The sequence below is a fragment of the Lathamus discolor genome, chromosome Z, assembly GCF_037157495.1.
Source record: "Lathamus discolor isolate bLatDis1 chromosome Z, bLatDis1.hap1, whole genome shotgun sequence".
Taxonomy (NCBI): domain Eukaryota; kingdom Metazoa; phylum Chordata; class Aves; order Psittaciformes; family Psittacidae; genus Lathamus; species Lathamus discolor.
In genome coordinates, this window is record NC_088909.1 from 98,071,679 (window position 1) to 98,086,247 (window position 14,569).

Genomic DNA, 14,569 nt, shown 5'->3' on the forward strand with positions numbered 1-14,569 from the left:
AGATCCAGGAAGACAGCAGGGAATATACCCAAACTGTGCTCTCCAAAGATGCCAAGAGAATTCACATTTACATTGTCATCAATTATTTCCTCAAGCTATTCGACTGCTGTGACACTACAACCACATGTTATTTTATTCTTTATTGCTATTCACTGGCTTTTTATCTTTATAAAAATTGATGAAAGGAGGCTAGAGCAGTCTAGGTTTGCAAGACACTTCACAAAAAAATACAGCAGTAATCAGAGCAAAATGGAGCAAGACTTGACAATTAAATGCACTGCTGCACAAACCCCCTGACTTTCATGAATCAGTGCCAGGGGATCATTTTTGGATTTTGCTGTCATTGCTTTTGAATATATGCATTGAAATTTAAGCCAACTCAACTTATTATATTAAAAAGTTATGGTGTTTTGTACAGTTGCAAAACACAGCATGTAATTTTCTGTTACTATTAATGTTCGGAATCAGAAATTTATGAGAGGTATGTTTTCCCAGCCATGTATTCTGATTAACTGGGGTCCCACCTAAGGAAAAAAGATCTTAAATAAATTCAAATTACACTTTATAATTTTTCTTCCCATAAAACTCCCATGCAACTAATACAATGCAACCAAGATCTTTGCGGAGAATAAGCAAACAAAATAAATAAAACAAATACCATGTCTTACATCTGATCTGTGACTATAGGACGTCAAGAGCATCTGCTTTTTCCTCACATTATCATGGAAACATTCTCAGGCTTTACCATTGAGGATAACACATGAAGCTCCTCTTGCTTTGCTTCTTCAAAATAATTACATAGGCAACAACGAAAGATTGCTGATGTCTCAGCTTTTAATATAAAATACTATGCGAAAGTTGCTCAGAAGATAATGAAATAGTACATCTGTTTAAAGAACATTTATTTGATAAAACCAACAATAATTTGAAGAACAAAAAAGTTCTCATCCTTTTCTTTTTATTGATAATGCTTCCATGAGGCAAAACTAAATTCCAAATTTCAAGTAAACAGTTTAAATTTTCTTACACATAACCAGCCAAAATGTCAAGCAACAGAAAAGTTAATTTACCAGATGCAAACGTGAGGCTTTTCCTTATTTGTATTTTGCCAAATTAACCCTTTGTTTAGAAGAAAATTCAGACCAAAAATTTTGAACACGTATCCCTGCACATAAGCTAAGAATAACATCCATATTTAGATACTTAAGACACATGAATAACTTACATACTTAGACAACACTGCATATTGTAATTGACATCAGACAAATTGCTGGCCCACATTTTTACATATTACAATGCATTGTTGCAAAAATTACTTATGCAAAATAGCCTTAGCTATTCCCAGAAGTAAGAGGAACCTGATCAAGCATCCACATCCATGAATCAAAGACAGGTTCAGACTTTCAGCAAATTGCTCTGACAAATTAGGTAATAAATTTCTATCACTCACACAGGACAAAGTAATTTTTCAAAAATGAATTAGTTAAACAATGAACTCCTAAATCTGCAAACAGACAAAGCATCACACTTCAGATGAACTAAAACACAATGAAATTTGTAGTTTTGGGCAAGTTTATTGTTGTGACTAAGAACTAGATGTGCAACATGTGAAGTTCACTCTTAACTACCCAGAGTAAACTTAGGAGCAAAAATCAAAATATTTACCTTAGCGGCAAAGACCAAAATAGGAAATAATTAAAGCAGCCACACTGTGCTAAAAATGTCTCCTATTGCACTGATCACAGATAACACAGGAAAGGACTCCAGTGTGCAGTGGCTGAATTCCTGCTGCCTACCAGTTTATCCAAGATCTACTTCTGCAAAACAAGTACTAAATAGAAAAGGTCCCACAGAATACGTAAAAAGCCCATAAAAATCTCAATACACTTTCTGGGATAAGATGGACACATCATACCTTAAAAGTCCCTGCCAAGCAGGAGTGATACATTCTAATGCAAAGCATGCTAGAGAAATGAGATCTTCCTAGACTTTAATGGACTATACATAGTCTGGTTTTGGCTTTTGACTAAACAATGCCTGGAACATTTTTTAAACTGTTTAATCAAGAAAGGAGAACAAAATTAATCAGGGACAAACAGATAGAGTATATATATTAAGATGGATCCTCTGCAAACCCAACACACCTTTAAATGCTGAAAAAGGACAGCCAGTTCAGCTGAAAAGAGGTAGTCATTAATATCTCAGAAAGGGGGAAAACCAGGAAGACAGCAGAATTTTTAAGAAAGTGTTTTTTTCAAAAAAACCCCAAATTCTAGTCAAACTTAGATCTTAAGAGAAGCTTCTAAAACTTCAGCTGAGAAGAATCATAACATACTTCTTGCTGTAAAGCATGAAATATATCCTTTTATCTCTGAAATGTGGCATAATTTTCTGTAGAACTTCAGAGAAATTAATGATGTGCTTGATACCTGGTGGTGCATGCACATGTGACATGCTTAGTGGGTTATTACTCTGATCTTCCCACCCCATGACAGTGATTTCAAATTTCAGATTTGTGGCATTATGGGCTTTCACAATGGTAATCTTTACAAAACCACCATCTGTTGTAAGCAAGCTGACTTGCAGCCTTTTCCTTTCTAGTTATTCCCCTGCAGCACAGCTGCTTGCCTCACTGATTTTGGTGAGTTATAATAGTGCCTATTTCAGCATCAAGAGATTGTTATTTTGGAATTGGGTTTGGAAACAAATTTGAACCCTAAAATTTTCTTGATGTGTTAACATCCATAAGCAATTTTTTTAAAGGTTTGACAATTTTGTCCTTTCAGAAGCCCCGTACATGAAAGATTTAAAAAAGTGTTTAAAACTGATACGCCCTTTCTGTCCAATTTTCAGCCTTACCAGGAAGTATTTGTGAGCAGCTCTGCTGTGCTAACTAGAAGTCTATGAGAGACATCACAAGTTGCCTCACTGGGACAACACAATCTGGATACAACTTTTCATCTTGGAATACTCCCTTTCTTGTCACTCCTAGCTAGAAGATGAGCAACTAATTGATTACTCTGCTTCACAAGTGAGACTATTTCCAGCAGTGCTAGATCTCAAAGACAGACTGTCATGTTACACAAATGCCGAATTATTGTTACTACAGGATCTGAAAAAGTCACCTGGAATCAAAAACCAGAAAAAAACACCACCAACAACAACCCGCTTCCCCCCCAAAAAAAACCCCAAACCAAACAATACACAAGCAAAGGACACAGGAAAATCTAGAAGCATTGTTTTACCTCTATGACATGAAGATGATTAAGCAGTAAATTTTTTAGCTGATGCTGTAAGAATATGTGAATATGAGTACGAAAAGCACCTCGGACAAAACAATAAACCTCCACTCAAATTTCAGATCATACCATCAGAGAATGCAGTATATTTAGGAAGACTTGCATTAAGCCACAAAAACTGGCATGTAAAGTTCTGTGTTGTACCTATAATAAAACCATGCAACAATTCACACAATTAAGGAGTAGCATTCAGATCAGACTTGGGTTTTTCTCTTTAACAACAAACTCTCTTTAGGTGATACCAGAAAACCCAGTGTTTCTGCATAAACACACTCATTTGTCCTAGAACTAAAACTTAAATTACATGTACGGTGCTTAATTTTGAAAGGCGATCCTTCAAACATATTACAAACCAACTCAGAAATGTCCTTACACAGGCAATTACAGTTTCTCTCATTATTCGTATCTGTTTCACAGTTTAACAAAGTAAAATGTTCTTATTCAGAATGCAGCAACTGTGGAACTGTTAACAGCTCCCATCCCAACACAGCTGATTAGTATAGCTCTAAGAAGCAGCAGAAAAGGTATTTGCTGAAGCTCTGAAAAGAAAGGATAGTAAACATGACCTCCTCATTGCAGGCACGAACTCAAAAGGAAAAGTTTCATGGATCCCCCAACAACACGCATTTCCAATAAAACCAGGATAAAGGCATTCACAGATGTTAAACCAGAAGAAAAACGTGTTACAATTCATTCTGACCCAGACAAAATAGGCCACAAAATTTCACTGTAAGACCCCTTAACAAATACACTACTAAAAAAACTTCCATAACTTTTCTTGGAGCTGGAGTGGATCTTTTAAAAGCCAGGAGAGAGAGAGAAAAAAGTTCATTCTTCATCATAAGCACCAGAAGGGACTGTTGGGATGATTCAATATTAACGGTTGTGTACGATAGCCATCCCTCCCATTTGTATAATAACACAAAATTTCAAACCTGTCTATAATTTGATTAAAATCTTTGCCTTTTTGCAGTATAATGCAAGGCTTACCCACATGCATAATAAAGTATGGGTTTCAGATTAAAAATTTATAGAAGCAATGTAAAAAGTTGTATAGGCTTTCACTTTACAACACATTAATTTTAGCTTAAAATGAGTCAACTTTACTGAGCTTTACAATCAATTAGTATTAGTGCCTTAAGACAGAACGACTATTGAAATGGTGTTTTGAAGCAGCTGAACTAATTGTATTTCAAACTGGATTTTAGATAAATCACAGCAATGATGTTGTATGTGACGAAGCAGGGAGAAGACATTTTCTTGTGGGAGGGATGGATGAAAAAGCAAAAAACAAAGGATAAGAAATACAAGCAAGTAAAATAAGGAAAGACAAAGTAAAATATACTAAACTACATGGAAGAAGAGGGATGTGAGAAGTAGAATAATGATGCTACAAGGTAACACTAGAAAAGATCTGCTACAATCTATTAAGAAATATAGGATGAACTAAATAAAGAATGTTTATGAAAATTACTTTTCCTACTGTATTAAAATGTTTAGAACTAAAAATGGCACAGAATAAGACAGTGAACAGTGTTTCTCTCTTTTGGAGTGAGGAAGTTGTGGCTATGGCATGAGTATTTTCTGTATCAGTCAGCTGTTGACAAATAAGATTTTAACTTATGAAGAGATACTTTCATAAATTATGAACTTCTTCAAACACTGGAGTTCACCTACTTAGTGCATACTGTATATCCTAGGAAGTAAGTTACCAGGATGTTGGGGGAAAAAATACATAAAACTGAAAATACACATGAAAATTTGAAGTTCAAAGACACTTTTTCCAAAATCTACCTGGCTGAATGCTCAAAACCATTTGTAAGAGAGAAACATAGTTACAACATTCTTCTTTTAACAAAACCTATTTCTAGTATCATTTTAAGAACCTTGTTCTGAATACAATAGCAAAAAGACTGATATTAGACTCAGGCTTTTTTTTTCCCCTGGAAAATATGTCCCAAGTTATTTAGAGTATATAAGAAATACATGACTTTATAAAACAAAAAATACATAAAAACAATGCAAAAATTTATAAACCTGACTTCAAAATCAATGTGTTGCTCATGTGTGGCACATCTACTAGTCATACTAATCAGACAAGAGCTATTAAAACCTTTACAAGCTACTAAAACATTCTATATAAATGACCACATAAAATACAGACTACAAAAATTATACTTCAGAAACATTTTAGAAAGCATAAACACACTGCATATGACTCTGAGGGCTCCAAAAATTAGTGGTTTTCCACACACAGAATTGTGTGAATTCAAACTCTATCCTTCTAAGACTAGAGCTGAGCTCCACCAGAAAGTTTTTAGCATTCCCTATCAGGAACATAAAGGTTTAATCTGAAATCTTTAGACTAAACTGACAACAAAGATGTCATAATTTTATGACTAACTCTAGATGCCTATTATTAGAAATGGAAATTTTATCTGTTCTGAACAGATAGGGACATGGAAAATGTTGATATTTCCAGGATAAAGAGCAAATATTTAACAAGGAGGCTAATGTCTTACAAATAACTAATACACGTCCTGAATTCTTAAGTTTTTAAGAGTGAACTGATGTAGCATAATAAATTCATTATACAGGTAACACCTCTGTTGTATACATGTACATAAACATAGCTATACATTCCCCAAGATAATTTCTACATTATTTCTTATCAGATCAACTACATAAGAAAATCTTTTTATCTCAAATTCATGATCTACCTGGAACTGCATTCCTAAATCTTCTTGAATACAGCTGAAATCCTCTCCCCTGCCACCTGATTTGTCTATTTTGAGACATGACAACATATAACATAACTGTGCGTGAAATTCAAATGCTTTAAATGTTGAAGATTAAAAAATAAAGGAACCCTGACCAGTCAGTAACACTGATTTCACAATGTGAAATTATCTACTTCAGTATGAACCCAAATTAGTCAAAATCAGAGAACCAGGGAAAAAACCAATCCTATATATAAAGTGTTATAACTGTAGAAGAGACTATCCACCAAAAATCAAACCTACAAACTATACTGAATTATTTCCTGTTCATATTACTAATTTGAAAATTCCAGCCAATTGTTTACCAGTTCATTTCCTCTTTCTGCATACACTGAACCCTAAAGACAATGTCTGAACTCTCCTAAAGACAGAACTTTTTTGTAAGCTGTCACACAGCCTCCAGCGTGGAGGCTTTCCAACAGAGTTGTATTTACAGAGTAAAAGAGGCAAATGGGACTTTGTAACTGTGTTCTTATTGCATCATGTTAAAACATGCCCTGGAAAAGCATAATTCATTTCCAGTTAAGCTTATAGAAGAATCTTAGGGCTTGTATACATAGTATTTCTCACTGCTCCAGCTACACTGATTTAGTTACAGTAGTACCAATCCCTTATACAAAACACACTTAAACCTGAAGTTTAAATCATGCATATAGGATTTACAGTTCACTGGATAAATTACCAGGGTAAACTAATGTAGCTCAAGTACAGCTTAAGACCATTTAAGTGTTCCCACATCAGGTACTTGCACTGGAGTAAATAAATCATTTCAGGTTCACTGTAGTAAGACTTCTAATAATAACATGCCCACAGATGAGCTTCACTTTGTTCCCCAAAATCACCATATGAAAAAGTTTGAAATTAGCTATCAAATGTTTATGTTTAATTTCTAACTACAAAAGTAGCAAATTTAAAAGAACAAGAGTATAAAAAAGATATAATGCAAATAATATTTAAAAAAAAGTCTTACCTTTATTAGATTTGGATGACTTGTTCTTGTTGGGTTTAAAACAAGAGCCCCTCGATTTATCTTCTCTGTCCTTAATAAATTTCTGCACATCATCCAAAGAAAGCTTTTGAAGGACAACTACAGGCTTAGCTCCTTTATTTAGATCTTCAACTAGCCCAATCTTCTCTACTTTGTCTTTCTGTTCAACTCTAAATTCAGTTTTCCTTGACTCCTGAGTAACATTGCCATCTTTATCACGCTTGATTTTTGGAATGACAAAATGTTTCAATGCACCAGATCTTGCCCCCAACAAATAACTGGGAAACTCTGCTTTACTGTCAGCATGCGCTTTATTAGTATCTACTTTACTCTTATTACCATCTGTCCTTCGTTCATCCTTGCTGTTGGGTGATTTAAAACCAGGTTTATCAGGTCTTGATTTACTTGAATCTCCTCTACCTTCCTGTTTAATACGAGGGCTGTCAGGTCTTGATTTTTGATCCCCAGCAGAAAACCTTTCCCTCGAATCACCAGACTCATGCCTATGTTTCCTTTCAAATTTCTCAGGTTTTGAACCATCAGATTTAATACCATGCTTAGAATCATGCTCATTTTTGTTTGCGGATCTCAAATATTCAGGCCTTCTAATCTTGGATGGATCTCCTCTGTATCTCTCTGAATCCCCCCTATCCTCAGATCTTTGTTTAAGGCTATCATGATCACGCCTCAGTGCATCAGAAACTGAACGACCATCAGGCCTTTGTTTTGTTGGATCAGATCTACTTTCAGGTTTTACCCTTGAAAGATCAGATTTTACATCTAGTTTATGTCTAGATACTTCAACTTTCCTATCTAACAATGGTTTATTGGAGTCTCTCCTATTATCATGTCTGTGTTTTGGTGTTTCAGGCCTGCCTTCAGTCTTCTGTTTTGGTGTTTCAGGCCTGCCTTCACTCTTCTGTTTTGGTGTTTCGGGCCTCTGCCTTATTTCCTGTTTGCCATTATTTTGTTTTCCCTCATTCTGTTTCATCTCCATTTGCCTGCTCTCGTTTTGTTTTGATTCTGTCTGTCTGTTCTCATTCTGTTTCACTTCCATTTGTCTGCTTTCATGCTTGCTTTCATGTTTAGCTTCTAACTGTTTGTTCTCATTGTGTTTACTTTCCAACCGTCTGCTCTCACTTTGCTGAAATTCCATTTGCCTGTTCTCATTTTGCTGGATATCTGTCTTTTGACCTTCAAAGTCTGGCTTTTTCCTAAAAATTTCTGGATGGTTTTCAGGTTTAAATTTAAGAACTCCAGCAGTGTCTTCTTGGGGAACACACACAAACGCGTCATTATACTGCTTAACTTCTTCAGGTTTTTTGATGGTATCCAAATCCTGAGTTACTGTTGCCTGAGAGTCCGCTCTTCCTGCTTGCTGCAGATCGATACTAACCATTAATGCTGGCCTTGCCCCATTTCCTGCAGAACCTGCCTCCTGAGAAGCTGCTCTATTTCCTCCAGTAGCACCTCCAGCATCCTGTGGTTTATTTTCCTGTTTTCGCTTCTTCAAAGGCTTATCTGCAAGTTAAAGAGAAACAACACAAATTACATATATAGACTGGTAAATGGTCCATTTCCCTCCACTCCCACCAATTAATCCTCCTCAGCAAGTATGTGCACACATAACAAAATCAACTGAATTTAAAGGAATAATAAAACTTCTCTAGCTAGTACTTTTTAATGTATTCAGACTACCACTCATTGTCAGTCTACCACAGCTGCCAACTACTCATCAAAAAACCCACGCTTAAAACATATGACACCAAAGTCCCTGTGTGATTATTTCCTGAGACACCTAATAAAACAGCTGCAATACATAAAGACAAACCCCCCCCACAACATCCCAATCAAACCCAAAACTTTTAGAAAACCCCAAACTAATTATGCTTGAAGCAGAAGTCTGCAGCAACAAAGTTAACGTGCACCTCCACAACTACTTTTTGAGGACTACTACTATAAAAGATTCTCTTCTGACAGATTCAGCCTGCTCCATTATACATGAACTAAGCAAGAATCTACAGTGATCAAGACAGAGGTTCTCCCTACTTGGTTCAGCTCATCAGCTGAACTTCACACATATTTTATAGCCAGGGAACACATGAACAATGAACAAAAATTATTAAAGTAAGTCCAACACTCCATGCTTGTCTTTGAACCAAAGCAGTATACCAAGAGCTGGAGTCTGTACCATAACACATATGTGTTTGTTAGGGGGTGACTAAACACTTAAAAACTTCAGTATTTTCTCTTTGCAACCATAATTCTTTTCATGGATGAAATAAAAAGTTCAGTAGCAACTTTATGTAGTGTCAAGAGCTTGACTCTGGAATAAGCCTTTCAGTTTGTACTAAAAAATCATTAACAGTAGAACACAGAAAATAAAGTGAACCAATCACATGCCCTGTAATTTGGCAGAATTCGTAGAAATGAGAAGCATATGGAAGTATCCAAAAGATACGTTATTTTCATTTAAACTGCAACCTATTTCTATAACCAACATGGTATTCTAAACTAAAATTAATTTTTGCAATGAAAACCAAAAGCTCTACTTGCACTAAGCCTTACATTCTCATTTCTGAACTATCATTGTGTAATTTGTCAAAAACCCCCCAATGACTTTCTCTGTCATCAGGGAATATGACTTCAAGTCTAAGAAATTATAAAACTTAGGTTGGAAATACTGTTGCGCAGTTGTATTGTCAAAATGCCTAGACCACAAATATACAAAAAATAATTTATTTCATGCCTAGATTTGTGGTGCTTTATCACCAGATGCAATGAGCCAGCTCTTATTTTGGAGCAGGAGAATGAGGTAAGGAGGATGCAATCAAGGAATAGGAAATAAACGCCAAGGGAAAAAACACCACCCTCTCAAATTCTAAACCAAAACTGTAAAGTATGTTTTCTAATTTCTTCTACATTTGTAGAAGATTCTCATTCAGAAGATTTAAAACTGTGAACAATCATCTCCAATATTAACATTAAAGAACGATATCAAATAGTTATATGGTCAATGCGAGTGACAGGAACATGCTTTTTCCCCCATCATTTTTATTCCCAAGTCTATCTGTACATCTCTAATTCCCTGAAACTCCAGAATTATATATAGTGTTTAAGGCTGGAAGACAGTAAAGACATGCAGACACTGGTCAACTGCAAATAAGGAAATTTGCAAAATTCAACAAAAACCTGTAAGAACTCCTGCCAACTTTATGGTAGAGATGTGAAGCAAAGTAAATCTGCCAAATCAAAGGTGCAGCTTTACAGCATGGAGATGTTTTCTTTTTCTGTACTACACAACTATTAGATTGATATGAGAACTTACACAGATTAATTTCCCTACACTACTAATTAAAACAAATTATTTCTCTGAAATCTTCATGCAGTGATGAAAAACCTGTGTGACTAAGAGGGCTTTGGCCTCATTGAGCTTCATGGCAAATCTCAGTAGTGGAGTAGAAGCTTTCAGATTCATTGGTTTCCAATTGGATGTTGGGTTTTTTTTTGGTTAAAGAAAACATACATTAATAGACACACATCCACACACATCATTACCTTATTTCTGAATTACAACTCTTTAAATTTTGAAAACAAATTGAGAAAGTTCTTAGCAAAAATTGTTCAGCTTTTTCATTTTAACCTAGAAATATCAGACACACTTAAAAAGTCCTGTAAAGCTCTGATGGTGGATCTAACAGTAGCCTTTAAGATTACTGTTATCAGTTATCTGCCCCATTCTTTTAAATGAGGTTATCACCTGTAGCAGAAGGGAACACACATTCATATTTCCACAAGTGTATGTCATTGTCCAATGTATCACCTTAAGGCACTAGTGAAGATTGTTTACATAAACATACCAGGCTGAACAAGTCAGATAAGAGCCAAGTGAATTTTTCCCTCTGCTACCACTACTACAGGAGCAAGGTAGGTGGCCAGAAGCTGTGATGTCTTAAACAACTGTAGCTGGATCAACCAAAACTCACCTTTCAGAACCCTCATGCTGAAGGCTCCAAGATTAAACAACCAAAACAATTCAAGTAGGATCAATTTTCTCGCTTGAACTTCTGTAACTGACCAGGTTCAAAATGCTGATGCTCTTCATCATCCAAAACATCAAATTGTAAGTTGAACACATGTAAGTAGATGATCAAATCAGAACTTGGCAAATGTATTCCCTCTAAACACAGAGCTCTTCTGATGCACCTTCCTCATTTCTCTTGACAAATGAATACTGATGTTTTAGTACATTATGATAACGTGTTGACATCTTATCTAAGAACACCTTTAAAATTTTCTCTTCCTAAATGGCAAGGTGATTGCAAACAGTTACAGATTACTCCAGACTTCTTCATATTTCCAGTGCATCTTCATGGCGATCCTCAGAACTAGATTTCACCATTATTGTTTTGCTTCTATGAGATTTCAGGATCTAGGACAAAAAAACTGGCCCAAGTATATGAAAATATCATGTTGAACTAGGGCATAAAAGATAAGACAAGTACATAGTACAGCCATCTTCATAGAACATAATGAAAAAATTCCACTGAATGAGCACAAAAAACTTAAGTTGCCATCTGAAAGCTGACATACACCACTGGATTGCAAGGGTTTTATGAAATCTTGAACTCACTTTGAACAATACGAGAATAATCAAAGAGTCAGAGGTGAATACAGAGTAATTACAGTCAGAAAACAGATGTCTTCATATCTTTTCTTTTACAGTCAAATATGTGCAAGTTTGCATACATCTACTTTGCTGTCTTTAGTCCCAAGACCCTTTAGGGTTTTGATGAACATATGAACATAGGAACTCTTACAATATCCATTCAAATACACTCTGTATCCTTCAGTATCCAAGCTTCATCCACTTCATTCCATACATAGGAGGATTTCTTTTTATTATCAGGATCTAGGACTCTGCCAAAATACCAGGCTAATGTTTTTCTTTCAAATCCTACAGATGTAGATGCAAAGCTTGCCACAGTTCTGGACACACAGGCTCGCAAGCTCTTGAGACTAATAAAATGTAATCAGCATCTTTTTTCTTCACTCTTTGTAACAGTCTTCATAATAAAAGGAGCATGTTTTAAACTTTCTATGTTAGAGATGAAGTATCCAAGTTCGCTGTTTTCAGCTTCTTTTCCCTTTAGTAATATTACTCACTCCTCCCCCTCTTCCAACAGAATGTAGATACATTCAAAATATATCTACATTTTGTTCAATTCTCAAAAAAAAAAAAAAATTATGACGGTTTAGAGCACAGTCTGATCCTAGTTATTCTCTTTATGTATACATCCTTTTGGCTCGGCAAATCCGCATAGATGTTCTCTTTACATTGCAACATGCTTAACACGAGACAATACCTTGGTACTCAAAGCAAGATCAGAAGCTACCCTATTCTAAAAAAAATAGTAGAGATGTTCTGTAAGTTAAATGGGTCACTGTGGTGCAAGAAAAAATACATTACAGGAACCACAAGTTTGAAATGGAAAAAAAGATTAGCTGGATTTCCAAGCAGTTATCCTCACCTGTTCTCTTCTGAACAGTATTCCTGGAGACCTGGGTGGCCTTCATCTTTGGAATTATCTGTGTATCAAAACGACGAGTACTTTCATATTTAGTAATTAATCAACTACTGTGGAACCTTTGTGCAAAAAAAACATTGCACTGGAATAACCACAAATACTTTCAAATACATTTCTGCTGAAGTTACGAGTCAATAATGGTTTGAAGAATATCCATCCTGAAAACGGGTATGCTTGGAAGCAGACAAAGTGTTAGGGTTAGCAGCTGGATGAGGGGAGCTGTACTAAAAAAGTATCTCTGTTCTTCCGTTTAATCTGAAATCTTTCCAAAGCAGCACCCAGAACATCATTAGTGCCAAAGTCTCCGATGTTACTGCTTTCTTGCAAGACTGACTGCTTAAGTCCCAGACAAATGAGTATAATAGGATGGTAGCTTAAGCACTTCTAGAACTGCTTGTCCTAGTAGTACACTGAAATGGGCCTTTTGTAACTATATGTGAAAATGCAACAAATCTAAATAATAACCACATGCATGGTTGCTAAGCCTCATTTTAGCAGAATGGTAACACTTTGCTCTACTGCTTGGTAGACTCTAAAATACAGAGATTTCTGAATGATCTTGAAGACACAACAGACCACTTATCACTTTCCCATTCACACCTTGTAAGGGATTCAATTCATATCCAGGATTGTTAAACATGAATGTACTCCTCTTCAGAGCTACAAAGATGATGAATTCTGGCTGAACCATTTTTGATCACTCCAGTACAACCTTTCTTTTTTTAAAGCACAGAAATAAAGAGTTTTATATTTTAAAGCTCTAACAGTCTTCAGAGATTACTGCAACGCCTCCATTCTCTGAATTATCACTTACTTGAAGTATTTAAATCAGCAGTTAATAAATTTTAATCAAATATACTAGTCCTAAGCAGTTAATTACAATTTTCAAACCTTCCATTTTTTCTTAACAACATCAGTGACAAGTCAGCCAGAAGCCAATGACTAGCTTGTTTTATTTAAGCTAACAGCCAAGATTAGGAATTTTCAACAGGTAAACATACAACTAGGCATCTATACATCAACTTCGTGCTTACTGACTGTTTTCTTTTCTTAGACATTTTTCATAGATCTCTTCAAAGCTGTCCCAGTGCCCTGCCCCCACAACCAACAGTGTTCTGTAGACCACAGAAATTGAAACATTCTGGGTACAAGAAAGGTATAAAATTACTCCAATGGTACTGATGGATGACCTATGAATGGAGTGAGGGCAAATATCCATTCTTACCTTTCTAATCCTTCATGACAATTGAACATTACTAACCATGAGAGTTTACTCTCACATGACCTCCCTGCAAAGCCATATACCAACAAGGAACTGAAGAACCAATGAGAACTCTTCACATCAGCAGAAGAGACTCCTAGAGTACACCATGCTCCCCTTGAAGGAGAGACTCAGCAAATGCGGATCAAAAATCTTATTCTCACTGGTTGCTCCCATACAGAAGAAATGAAGAATGTGAAGTTGTGAATCTAGTATAGGAAGCTTTATAGACAGAACATAATTCCAAAGTCTCTGAAGAGGAGACCATAGCTTCCAGCTGCTTCAGTTCAGAGGAAGGATTACTGAGAATCTGAACACAAAGAGCTGCTGATTTTTATCAATCTGTTCAAAAGACCTTATCAAATTTCTGGACACTGCAAAAAAGGAAAGCCCACCAGGAAATGTCCAAAATCAGTCAGGACAAAACGCAAAAAGACTACAGAAGTCCCTGACATGCCTTAGAGGGCAACAGACTTCAGAATCTTCATTCTGGTAAAGTTCTGCTTGTTTTCTTAAATATAACAATGATGTAATCAGCATAAGTGGAGAATGAAATCAGATGTTCTGATTTTTTCTACTTAAGGATACCTAGTAACACATTTCCTGTTAACTATACTAATACAAAAGATATTTAAAAGGAAATAACAAGAATT

General features: G+C 35.7%; 1 protein-coding gene across 4 annotated transcripts in view; it reads right to left on the reverse strand.

The window, feature by feature from the left end:
• The window catches only part of NIPBL (NIPBL cohesin loading factor), a 159,418-nt gene that overhangs the window by 54,747 nt on the left and 90,102 nt on the right, over nucleotides 1–14,569 (reverse strand). For 3 of the 4 annotated variants that reach the window (XM_065661218.1, XM_065661216.1, XM_065661215.1), the window contains one exon: nucleotides 7,050–8,588. In XM_065661218.1, the coding sequence (XP_065517290.1) occupies nucleotides 7,050–8,588 (1,539 nt within the window). Of the gene's footprint in view, nucleotides 1–7,049; nucleotides 8,589–11,053; nucleotides 11,085–14,569 lie in introns of those variants that run through there. The other variant, XM_065661217.1, reaches the window with a different exon arrangement.